This window comes from Toxoplasma gondii, chromosome X, assembly GCF_000006565.2.
Source record: "Toxoplasma gondii ME49 chromosome X, whole genome shotgun sequence".
Taxonomy (NCBI): domain Eukaryota; phylum Apicomplexa; class Conoidasida; order Eucoccidiorida; family Sarcocystidae; genus Toxoplasma; species Toxoplasma gondii.
The window spans coordinates 5,279,597-5,291,696 of NC_031478.1; the positions used below are offsets into that span (position 1 = coordinate 5,279,597).

The 12,100-nt window shown below is 47.9% G+C and overlaps 2 protein-coding genes across 2 annotated transcripts; one reads left to right on the forward strand and one right to left on the reverse strand.

Moving 5' to 3' along the window:
- The first annotated feature begins 168 nt into the window (after positions 1–168).
- On the forward strand, positions 169–8,023 carry TGME49_236110 (autophagy-related protein 3 atg3, putative). Its single transcript, XM_002368955.2, has 9 exons — positions 169–1,160; positions 1,660–1,786; positions 2,952–3,150; positions 3,962–3,975; positions 4,499–4,552; positions 5,369–5,426; positions 6,008–6,096; positions 6,554–6,678; positions 7,165–8,023. Exons 1-9 carry the CDS (start codon positions 814–816, stop codon positions 7,343–7,345), a joined length of 1,194 nt encoding a protein of 397 aa, XP_002368996.1. The 5' UTR covers positions 169–813; the 3' UTR covers positions 7,346–8,023.
- Positions 8,024–8,540: 517 nt separating this feature from the next.
- Positions 8,541–11,213, reverse strand: TGME49_236120 (hypothetical protein). The gene is made up of 2 exons (XM_002368956.2): positions 10,766–11,213; positions 8,541–9,861 (listed from the first exon to the last, which is right to left on the reverse strand). The coding sequence occupies exons 1-2, from the start codon at positions 11,013–11,015 to the stop codon at positions 9,215–9,217; spliced, it is 897 nt and encodes a 298-aa protein (XP_002368997.1). The 5' UTR covers positions 11,016–11,213; the 3' UTR covers positions 8,541–9,214.
- Between the last annotated feature and the right edge of the window lie 887 nt (positions 11,214–12,100).

The following is a 12,100-nucleotide window of genomic DNA, read 5'->3' on the forward strand; positions in this document are numbered from 1 at the left end:
AGGAGAAAAGTCGAGTTAGGGGAGAAACAAGGTATTGACGGAGAAGTTTTCTTTTCTTTTTGTTTGTAGAAGAAGTCGCGCGGGCCTCCTGCTTTCAATTACACTGGCAGAGACGCTCCAAAAAAACTTGCGGTGTATATTGACACACCGGCAGCTTGACGCGTTTTGGGTCTGCTTTTCTCTTCCGAAAAACCGCAGCCCTGTAGATCGCTGGCTCTTTGTGTCGCCCTCCCAAAGTTTCTTTTTTTCTTTGAGACCGTTGTTGTTTCTCATCCTGCCGTCTCTCCTCTTCTTTTCCTTCTTCTGTCTCCTTCCTTGCGGGACTTCTCTCCGCTTTCTTCTCTCTCTTTTCTAGTCCTGCTTTTCTCTCTCTTCTCTCGTCTCTCTTCTCGGCCTTAATTCTCGAGGAGGTCGCGAACCGCGGCTATCTCTCACGCGAGTTTCGGCCACTCTGGAAGATGTTTTTTCTTCGAGTTGACCGACGTTTGCTTTTCTTACAATCCTTTTCGCTCTCTCCCGTCCCTGACAGGCGTCTTGCCCTCTCGCTGTTCTTTGGTTCTCATTCTGAGGAACGAGCGACGGAGAAACCAGCGCGAAGCGTCGGCTCTTTGTCTCTTGGAAAACGGCTCCGCGCTGCCCGAGTCTCGTTTCGCTCAAAGTGTGTCTCACGAGGCGGATTCTCTCTCCTTTCTTTTCCCCCTCTCTTTATTGCCTCTGTCCTTTAAAGACTATCAAAGGAGGAGGAGGACTTCTGCGAAGACGTCCAACGTCTCCTTTCCAAGTTCTTCTCCCTTTCTCCTCTCCCAAGACAAAATGACGAAGCCTCAAGAGACACCTGGTGATGCTGCTTCCTCTTCTTCTTCCTCTTCCTCTTCGTCTTCCTCTTCGTCTTCCTCTGTCTCTCCTCTGCATGGTAAAAAGGGTGTGGAGGCGTCTGCCGCAGAGAGAAGTCGCGCGTCCGCCATGTCGAAGTTAGGCTCTTTCGGAAGCCTGAGTGGGAGCAACGTCACGCATCGTTTGGCAGATATGGGGAGAAACTTGGTGGCGAGTTTCACCTCTGCCCCGACAGCGTCTTCTTTTATCTCCAAGGGCATGCTGACTCCGAGTGAGTTCGTCGACGCCGGCGACCTTCTGACGCACAAGTTCCCTACCTGGCAGTGGTGAGATGCGCGGACTCTGAAGCCTTGAAGCGCGGCTCGCGATATCCATGCACAGAAGTTCAAGGAGGCCTGCGATGAGAACCGGTCCAACTTTTTTATCGGTGTCTGTTGTTCGTCTTTCTGTTCTTCGGAGGTTCTCTCGCTTCCCTCCTCTCTTCCTCTTCTCCAAGTTCTCTCTTGTTCTCTCTGTTCTTCTGCTTCTCTCTCTCTCTTTCTCTCGGTTTCTCCATCTCTCTCTTGGAAACTCTCTTTTTTTCCCTCTCTCGTCATCTCTCTCTCACTCTATCCTCCCGTTTCCCCCGTCTCTTTCTCTGTGACGAGCTTCCTCTCTGTCTTCTCGCTCCTCCTCTTCTCTCTCCTCTTCGCATTCTTTCTTTCCTTACTCTTCTCTCTCGCGCGCGCCTTTCCATTCTTTGTCGTCTCTGCATGTTGAAAATCCTGTTGGAGTCGTGAAAGAAACGTTTTTTCTTCGCGCGTTTCTCTCGAATTGTCTTCGTAGGAAAGGCGTAGGACCTACTGGGAAGAGAGCCTCCGGCTGGCTGCCGGAAGACAAGCAATATCTCATCACGAAAAATGTTCCTTGTTACCGTCGTGTTCGCGATATGGACGACGCCCTCAACACTCGAGTGAGTCTCGAAAACTGTGCATTCAAGTGCGAACTCGAGATCGTTTGTTTTAATCGAAACAGCACTGGACGGCAGCCACCGCAGCCTGTACGCGTACGCATACGCCTCGAACACACTCCACCACCGTTTCGATGTAGAGAGAAAAATTCTTGAGGTCGCCACCGGTTCTGGACGGCTTCCGGCTCGCGTCACTTCCGCGGTTTCCTCTTTCGTGTGCATATCTGTATTTCATGTACATCGCGTAACCGAGGAAAAACGAACACTTGCGCGCAGAGACTTCTTGACAGGAGCGTCGTTCTCTTCTTCATGCATGCATGCACTGATAAATGTGTACGGATTCCTGTTCTCACGTGCGTTGACAGCGAAGAAGGTTGTTGAGAGCTAGTGCGGTGGGGATCACTATACTGAGAGCTCTCTTCTGATGTGTAGTAATGGCATGCACAAGGAGAGATGGACGCCTGAGCAGTGGCGGGCAGACAGAGAGACGAACCTTTCGCAGTTGAGGCTGCGTCTCAAACAAATCTTTTGAAACGCATCAACGTGCAGTTCCCTCACTTCACCTGTGTCCTGGAGGTGTCGGTGTACGTACACCTAAACAGGCAGCTTCGACTGATCCACCAAAGGAGGGAACTCTCCACGAACTGCCGCGACGACTTTCCTCTTTTTTCTCCATTTATCCTTCCCCAAGTGTCTTGTGGCACACGTTTCACCTTCCCGATCTGTGTCTCTATGTGCGTACGTTCGTTTTCATCTAAAAAATGCAGATAGACTCGCACATGAACATACATCCATTCTGACACTGGGGTGGCATATATATATATATTATATATTATATATATATTATATATATATATATTATATATTATATATATATTATATATATATATATTATATATTATATATATATTATATATATATTATATATTATATATATATATTATATATATTATATTATATATATATATATATATTATATATATGCATATGCGTATGTCTTCACTTGTTTCCGTTATTTGCTTGCTGGTGATTCTCCACATGATCTCGCATATATTTGTCTGCACAGTTACATGTAAATGTGCTCATGTCGTGTTTCTCCGAAAGAGTCTGAGCCTCGGCGTTTGACTTTCCCTTTTTTTCTTCTCGTCTGAAACATATGGACCTTTAGGTCGGCCACGACGTGGAGGGAGGGTGGATGTTGCCGCTGCTAAACGACGAGGAAAGAGAAGGAGGGAGCTCTGGCGAGGCGCCGGACCTCACTCAGAGCATGCAGAATCTCAGGCTCAATGCGGAGTGCGGACATGAACTTCGAAAACCTGCGCCTCCTACGCCGACCCAAACTAGCGCGTCCACCGCCTCAAATCAAGGTAAACAGGCTCGTAAACTGTGAGCTACTGGGTATCTGTGTGTATGCTTATATATGTATGTGTACATATATATATATATATATATATGTACATGTATGGAGAGTAACCAACCTGTTAACCTGAGGTCTATTCTATCTCTCTCTCTCTAGGTCATCTGCTGTATGCATGCATAGGAACACATGAACATTTATATGCGGACAGGTTTCAAGACTTGATCTCGCTCGCATCACTTCCTTCTCGTTCGCATGTTTTCTGTTGAACTGATTCACAGACCTGCCCTTGAGGAACACACGTATGTATATGCGTGTCTGTATATATGCCGGCATGCAATGCACATTTGCGGGTGCCTATGTGGCGTGGATACATTGGTAAATTGGTATGTGCAGATGCAAGTGCTCTTGTATAAATAAATATATATATATATAATACATGTATATATATGTCTTGCAGTATGAAACAATAAGGCAGACTCCGTCTGACGAACGCGTGCAACGTTTTCCGAGTTTCGCCCAAGATGAGTGCAGTTGTCTCGACGCACATGTTTACAGGCATCTACATCTATAAATAAATGCATTTATATATAGAGATGCATTTGCATATTTGCGTATATGTGTAAACATGTGTGACTGCGTGTGTATGCATATGTAGACATTTCTACGCCTGCATGCATGTATTGATGAATGGAAGGACGATTCCCCGTGCGGCGACCACTGTGTCTGTTTTGGGGTGAGTTATTCGGCTTGCGGTGGGATTCGGTGTTCGTCTCCCCTTGTTCATTTTCTCTCACTTTTGTCGTGTCTCTTCTGTTCAGAAAACAGTCTGCGAGTGAGTCGTCGCTCTCGTTTCTGCGAGCTCGAGCAATGCAGAAAACGAGTGAAGAAACCCGTTCTTCGCTTGCCGTGCTCTTGAAAACCGCAGACAAGCTCGTCGACTCCCTTTTCCGATTTGTCGTCCTATCTTCAACACTGTTAGATCAGTACAGGCGTGGAACCTCTCGGTGTGTGTCAGCGTTCGGGTGTACAGACACTTCTCTTGGTGTGCGTGCACAGGCAGCTCTCCTAAGCCTTTAACGATAGAAGGATCTCCCAATGTGTGTAGATCAACGAACTGTGCATTTCCATCTGTGTGCCTCCTCTCCTGTCGTTTAGATTGACGCAGCACCGCGTCTGAAGAGGGTTTCTTCTTCCGAGCGGTCTCTGTGCGTCGATTCTTGCGTTTGCTACGTGACGAGACTTTCTTGCACTCATTGACATCTGTGTGAACACACAGCTGGAGATCTCTCTTCCTTCCGTACTGTCGAAGAATCGGATCTCTCGTCTGAGAATGCCTTTCTGTCTTCTGCTTTTAGGATGATGTCCCAGACTTGATAAACTTTGCCGACATCGATTGCCTCGTGCAGGAGGTGAGAGTTTAGTGAAGAGAAAAACTAGAAACATTTCGACAAAGACGCTCCGTTCCACGATTCGCGGCGCTGAAAATTCGGAAACTCAACTGCGTGGATGCAGACCAGTCTTGACCGCACCTCACGTCACGCAACGAATGTTCTCACGATTTAAACTTAAAAATGCCACTGAAAGGGGGCTGAACCGCGTACATTGTGTGTTACGTTTTGCTCGGGTTTGACCTGCACTTTATGCGGTACGAGTCGCCTTGTGGGAGGTGTAAATACAGGCGACTACATTTTGTCCGAGTAACTACAATTCAGGAAAACTCTCTTTTCTCCTTAAAGCTATACATCTTTATGCCTCTATAACTTCAGAGATACACGCGCCGCCGTGTCTCCATCTCTGGCGCGTTATTCTGTGTTTCTCCGAGTCGGTTTTTATTCTAACATTCCGACGAAAAAGTCCACATCTGCATACCCGTGCATTTGCGACTCTTGCCAGACAGATGGTCAAACAAAGGTTGCATCACTTCAAAGAAAAACCTTATACGTGCATACAAATGTATCTATATTTATATATATATATATATAAATATATACGTATATGTACATATATATAGATATATGTACATATATATATATATATATCTGAGGAGTTGACAGTATAATAACGTTCGCATAGAGAGTTGTGTGTGTCTGGATTGGCCTGTCTCTGCATTTGCGCGTGAAACAGTTGTTTCTGCGAAGTCTGCCCCGCGTGCTGTTTCTTCAGATCTGTGCGCAATTTCATTATTCTATGAAAACATTGGTGATTTTTCTGAACCTTCTTTGCAGGACGACGATCCTGCGGCTGCCGAGGCTCCGAGCGTCGTGCGAACTTCCCCTGACGCGGGTATGATCCCCAAAGTCTACAGAAAACAATTGTTTCTTTTTTCAAAGTGTCTACACAGAAAGACATCCGCAGGCATATATATTTACATATATCTATATATATATATATATATATGTGAATGTGTATGTTTATGCATGCATTTGTTTGAAAACGCGTCGTTTCATCCACATGTATTTATGTGTATTTCATGGCGTGTGGGTACGTGGAAAAAGAGGGACTTGTCTGCACGGAAGGCCTTGAGGATTGGTGAAACGAACAGGAAACCTGGGATCTCTGAAAATGCACTTTTCCTCTGAAAGTGAATCCGTTCCTTATTTGCGTGTAGACATCTTCGTAGAGATCATGTAATTGTGTACTTATCTAAAGCAGATGTATCTTTCCTCGTTTCTTGCCCTTGTGGCTTCCGTACACTATTACTCACACATAAATATATGTTTATATAGATGTATATGTTTAAGGGATATGCATTTTTATAAAACTACTTACATATATATATATATATATATATATGGATGTATGTGGATCTGCATGTGCACGTACATGAGTTTCGGTGGTGAAGTGTGTGTTTCTAAACGTTTCAGAGATCGTCGCAGCCCGCAGCTACGACCTGAGCATTACTTACGACAAATATTTTCAGACGCCCCGCATTTGGCTCTTCGGCTACAGCGAAGTACGTTTTCGAATCCTCTCCACTTTCCCCCTTTTTCGTGGGCACACATACGCGGGCAAGAATGCCTTGATATGTTTTCCTCTCTGAAAATCTGCCATCTCTCTATCTATGCACCTATTTATCTGGACGGAGCTTCGTTACTTTATACGCGAAAACTGCATGTCTCTTTTCTTGTGCATCTATACCGACTCTTTCGAACTCGTATCCAGCCTGGTAGATCTCTTTCCACCTGTGTTTTTATCCATTCCTATTCTTTGCCACACAGGCTGTCTTTTCTTCCAAAAAGTGTATAGTTTTTTTTCGGCATGCGTGTACATATATATATATATATATATATCTGTCTATGCATGTGTGTGTATGTGTGTGCGTACGTGCATGGAAGAGTGGCAGGGGAAACAGGCGAGGGGTATGTACACTGGGTTGCTTGCAGAAGTGCGGGTTTGTGTTTCTGAGACAGAACGGTGTGCCGCTGCTTCCCGAGGAGATTTTTGAAGACATTTTGACAGATTATGCCGCAAAAACGGTCACAGTCGACCCCCATCCTTGCACGGGGATTCCTACAGCTTCTATCCATCCTTGCAGGTGAGTTCTGGGTCCGTCAGTGCTGTTGCAGGACCCCAATCGGCTTCGTGAGGACCTCCATCGAAGTCTGCATCCAGAAAGGATGTGACTGCTTGGCTCCCACAGCGCGCGAGACTTCCTCAATACATGCAAGTACACATGTACACTCTTCCGTGCTCTCCTCTCTCTATACTAGGATGTATACAGTTATACATACATATTCATACATATTTCTATATGTACGTATTTAAATATATATATATATATACATATATATATATATATATACATCTCGTTGTCCTCTGAACACATACGGTTACACATATATGTGCATGCATACATAACTCTCTGCGTACATAGGTACATCATGTGCATCTGTTAGTATGTGCTTGGGATGCACGATGTTTCTGCGGAAGCGCGAGGGGGTGTGTGCGAGACAGTGTATCTCCGTATGGACTGTGCGGCCGGCAGTTTTGACAGCAATTTCTGCGGTGTTGTGGCATGCAGACACGCGAGCGTGATGAAGAAGGTGGTGGACAGTTGGGTGGAGAGTGGGGTGCGGCCAAGGCATGATCTCGCTCTCCTAATTCTGCTTAAATTTGTGTCGAGTGTGATTCCTACGATCGAGTACGACTTCACCATGGACGTCGACATGCTCATTCACCGCAGTACAAAAAACGAGAAGTAGACGCGTTCACTGCGCCTTCTTCGCGGACAGAAGCTACACTGAACGTTTTCCTCGCAAGACATCGTCTGAGACGGCTCTGCAGTTTCAAGCAGACAAGTCAGTATTCTTTGTGCCTCGTTGTCTCCCGTCCTGCCCAGACAGCTGCGCGCGGTCTGCTCAGGGAAGAGGGAAGTGCAAGACGAGAAGGGAGCAGGTGAAAGGAAGAGAGCTGTGAGGGGGAGAAGAGAGAACGCCGACACAATCATGGAAGGGAACTGCAAAGACGTTCGTACCAGGTCTTTCGTTTTTAGGGCAAAGTCATTCATTGGCGCTGTCCTCGCTGTGCTGAACTCGATACTCGGGGTGAGCTGTCCTCCTCAAACACGACTCGGGCGTCCCCGCAACAAGGAAGAACCTCTTCATTTGCGAGAAAGACCTCGATAATTCCACACCTCAGGTTTTCTCGCCGCAACGTTAAGTCTTAGAGCACGCGTAGGCAAGACGAGATCAAAGTGCAGGGCTAGCCGAGAATGCAGCAAACCCAGGACTTCAGTCAGGCGCAAATCCCGTTGTGACAACGAGTGAATTCAGCATGTCTCCAGGCCTGTTCTCTTCCTGGAGAACGAGAATCCATCCAGCGTCGCCAGCACTGCTTCACGAGACAGAACCAAAGGGTCACGAGTAATCACAAGAGAGTGTGTAGCGTGTAGTGCAAAGTTCATGCATGCATTCCCCATATTCTGGTGGAGCATACAACAGTCGTCAAGATTCGATCGTCTGTATCTCCTAACTGGAGTGACAAAGTGGAGATTTGTGTCCCGCGAACGACTCAAACGCTCGCCAGTTTCTTTTTAGGGAGGCACGCGAAGTGCGAGGGTTCGGAACCTGTTTGCTTTTCTCGAAAAATTGCCTGCAAGCCAGAAACGGCTGTCCCGTCTGTTTCGGAGTTGCCCACCAGGTCTAGGTCTGGCGCGTCTAGACTTTTTACCGGATCCACAGTTCGTTCGGTGGCCGCGCGTAATCCCTCACTCCTGAAGTGAGGGAATTCTTTCAGAGATAGAACGAACTGAACTCCATGCAGCAAGCTACCTACGGCAGACAGCAAGTGTTTTCTTCAAGAGGAAACTGTCTTTCAATGAAAAGCAATGCTCCACACCTTGCAGCTGGAGTCGTTTTCAGGATCCTAGGTAGCTGTGTACATGTGTGGAGAACCACCTGTCCCCCAACAAACGATTTTCTTTAGTTTCTTTTCGTTGTGAAGTGGCCACGAGAAGCACGCCAAAGACAGAGTCAGCTCGACTCATCCACCGTTTCACAGAATGGAGGAGAGTTCGAAAATGAGAAACGTCTTTTCCGGCTCTCCGCGAATGGCAGTCGAGAGCGTTTCTCAATCACCTACGAATCGATACACACCGCACACATGCGTAATTGAACTCTTAAAGAAATAGTCAGACATACATATATATATATATATATGTATACATATATGTATATATGTATAGAGAGAGAGTTGCGTCTGTAGACACGTGCATATATACATTTGTGTATATGTATGGTTGTTGTCTGCGTAGCTGGAGACACAAGAACAAGAGGGAGCGTTGGACACCTGTTTCGGGAAGGGGGGAATTGAAAGACTCAGAAGATATGCGTAAATTCGTGTTTTTTGAAATGGTTTGTCGGAGAACAAGGAACGGTGCTTTGAACATTTCCCACGTTTTGGACGTTCGATTTCTCAGGAACCTTTCGACCAGCAAAAGCGCGAGTCAACCTGTTGAAAGCATCTCGCAAGAGACTGACTGGGGACAAACTTCGGTTCGAACTACGGGCCTGGCGCTTCTCTCTTCGTTTTCTTCCTCTTCGCGTTTCTGTCTTCCGCTTTTCTCCGCCCAACTACATGATGCCTGAATATCCACCCATGCCCATCATCCCGGGGCCGCTCCCGAAGAATCCAGACTGAGTCGAGGACCCGCCAGAAAACCACGAGTTTTGGTTAGCGAAGCCTCCCTGAAATATCTGATGGACTGGCGGATAGATCGGCATTGGAGTGGGGACTGGAGTCGGCACTGGAAAGGGCGTCGGGAAAGGCATGGGCATCGGCATGGGCATCGGCATGGGCATCATGCTGAAACTCGCGCTGAAGCACCCCTGCATTTTGCATTTGTGGTGCTGCGGAGAAACGACTTCGTCTTCCGAGCCGTCGACGACCTTGAACTCGAGGGGAATTCCCTTGAGAATGCTGTCTTTCAACTCCTGCTCCGTCGTTTTGACTTCCTTCAGGTCCCCCGAAGCCGTCAGAAGCGTCACGGTGAATTCCTGGCCGTCGTCGCCTGCCTTCCACCCGACGACCGGCAGTGCGTCGGAGTCTTTAGCCGGTAAATCCACGACTTGCCCGTTCGGAAACACGCGCTGCCCTGCGCTGTTGAGCTCGGCGACAGGCATGAAGGACGGAAACGCGTCGGTCGACGACTCTGACCCTTCCATGACAGGCGCCTCTTGCAGCGATCGTGGGGTCGCGGGCTCTGCGGCGGCCTCCCCATCTGCACAACGGGAGGGAAGAACACACAGAGTGGTGGAGAAATAAAGACAACGCGCGCGTTCACGTCCCGTGGATCTTTTGGAGGAAACACAGGCCGGGCTTGCACAGCGGGACAAGTCTTTCGCTACAATAAAGTGAAACTTCTTGGATTCTCCTTCAACAGACACCCAACTCTGCCTGCCGGAGGGGCACCATCCTCGAGGAAACTGCGTCGGGAAAACAAGCAAGAAGTGACTGGGCAAACAGGAAAGCGATACTGCATATTCATCTGTTATCCAGCGTGCATTTTTTTGAGAGTGGCCGCGTCCGTCTCAAAGCTCCAGGACCCACCAAGTTCTCGAACCTCGTTGGGGTCAGGAGTTGTGGACCGATGTGTCCAGGAGAAGAAGGCATTTTTAAGCACTCTCATGTATCGTCTCGGGATGATGGAGTAAGACGTAGTCACAGTCACCTAGAGCTCTTTCTGAATCTGCTTCACTTCTAGACATGATCGTGTGTTGTACATTCGAGCGTACATGAAGAAACGCGAACTGCGTGTCGTGGGTGTATAATGCGAGGGAGGATGGGAAGTTTTCAGCAGCCACGAGGCGAGCGTTAGCGACTCCGACAGATTCGTTCTCGTCCTCTTTATTTACAGACAGCAACTAGGGTGAATGCCTTGATACGCACGAAAACGTGTTCCTGTCGAAATTGTCTATCCGGAAAAGTGCCTTCGTTTCACCTGTCTGTGACACAGTGAGGGGAAGTGGCTGCTTTCAGCGTTTTTCACCGCGGGACGCGAGCGAAAATACGGAGTCTGATCGACGGTTGCCAGACGGTAAACGCCTGCCATGAGAGGTGTCACGTTCCATCTTTGCAGAAAGCCAGTAAAGTTCCCGCGTTTTTGCCGCTCAATGCGGACTTACAGATGAAGTTGTTGATTTCTCCGTCCAGGAGATTCGCTTCCGACTCTTCTAGACGACGGGGACTTTCCTTTTCCTCATTCCACCAGAGATTGCCTTCGCCTGAAACGTCCAGACTCTCAAGGCTGTTGGTCAGCTCACTTTCGCCGGCAAACACTGCAGCGCCGAAGAGAAACGAGCCAAACTCTGAGAGCAACAGAACAGCAGACGCCGGCAAAAAGCCCAAAAGGCACAGAAGCCTTCGCCGCTCCATTTTCACCTTTTCACCTTTAGAAAAACCTGGCAAAACGCAGACTCGAGGAGCGCACGAGGACTCGCGCAAAAACGAAAACGATTTCTGAAAGGGAAAGACGGCTCTTGAGCACAAAGGAATGGTCAAAACTGGATGAAGCGAGGCAGACAGACACACATCGCCTCCATCTTCAGAGATGACTCCAGTTTTTCATCCAAAAACGTTTTTTGGTCCCCAGGGGAAAAGGGCAATGCTGTCATCCGAGTGGATCAAGTGCTGATCGACTCGGTACACATGGTTGCCCACTGCTGCACAACAGCGTACGAAGCGCGTGAAGAAGACTGTCTAACCTAAAGGATAGCCGTTTTTTCACCAGAAGTTACCGGACTGTAGTGAGCGAACGCCAGTTCTAGAGTTCATCTCGTGTGACACTGCATAGCACATAACGGTAACCTCGGTCATCCGTTCTTCTGCTTCCTTCAGAACTAGAGGAACACCCCTGTGCATATGGGCGACTACTGAATGCGAATCAAGGCCGATACCACGGAGTGAGAATGTAAAATTCGAGTAGGGATGCGTTCCTACGATACAGAGAGTGTAGACGGAGGACTCGGTAAAACTCAGACTGAGGCGCGTCAAGAGCCTCGACGGTCCATCCAGAGGTGATGTTCAATTGTGCCTCCGATTCTCCTCACAGATTCAAATTGCAGTTCCTCGGGTAAACTGTGCCTGATCAAAAGCCAACATGCGTATAGATCAGGAAAGACGAGGACACGGAAAAAGGCGCTGCACTTTGTCACAGAAAGTAAAGCAATCCAAAAACTTTCCGCTGCGACCCGGGAAAAGCTGACCCAAGGAAACTCGGTATCCTACGGGCATGGGGAAACAGCAGAGATCCTCGGACATTCTGTACTTGCTTGAATCCCCATGTTAAGCCAGATACTCCCTTGATTACCACGTGTGCGTCGCGTTCACAAACAAACCGCTGTCCTCGATATTTTGTTTCCACACACGGGTCGGGCTCAAGGTGCCAAGACTCCTTGTAAAAATCAGCAACCCTCCAGCGAGATTCCCTCGTCCACCACATTTCAGTCTGTGCGGTCTAC

What these genes read in the sequence shown, in the direction of transcription:
- TGME49_236110 (XM_002368955.2), top strand. Translation starts at nt 814, where the DNA reads ATGACGAAGCCTCAAGAGACACCTGGTGATGCTGCTTCCTCTTCTTCT. An exon ending in GCGAACTTCCCCTGACGCGG is followed by an intron (nt 5,427 to 6,007) that starts GTATGATCCCCA and finishes TAAACGTTTCAG; the next exon opens with AGATCGTCGCAGCCCGCAGC. An exon ending in GGCTCTTCGGCTACAGCGAA is followed by an intron (nt 6,097 to 6,553) that starts GTACGTTTTCGA and finishes TTTCTGAGACAG; the next exon opens with AACGGTGTGCCGCTGCTTCC.
- TGME49_236120 (XM_002368956.2), bottom strand. Translation starts at nt 11,015, where the DNA reads ATGGAGCGGCGAAGGCTTCTGTGCCTTTTGGGCTTTTTGCCGGCGTCT. An exon ending in AGAAATCAACAACTTCATCT is followed by an intron (nt 9,862 to 10,765) that starts GTAAGTCCGCAT and finishes CCCGTTGTGCAG; the next exon opens with ATGGGGAGGCCGCCGCAGAG.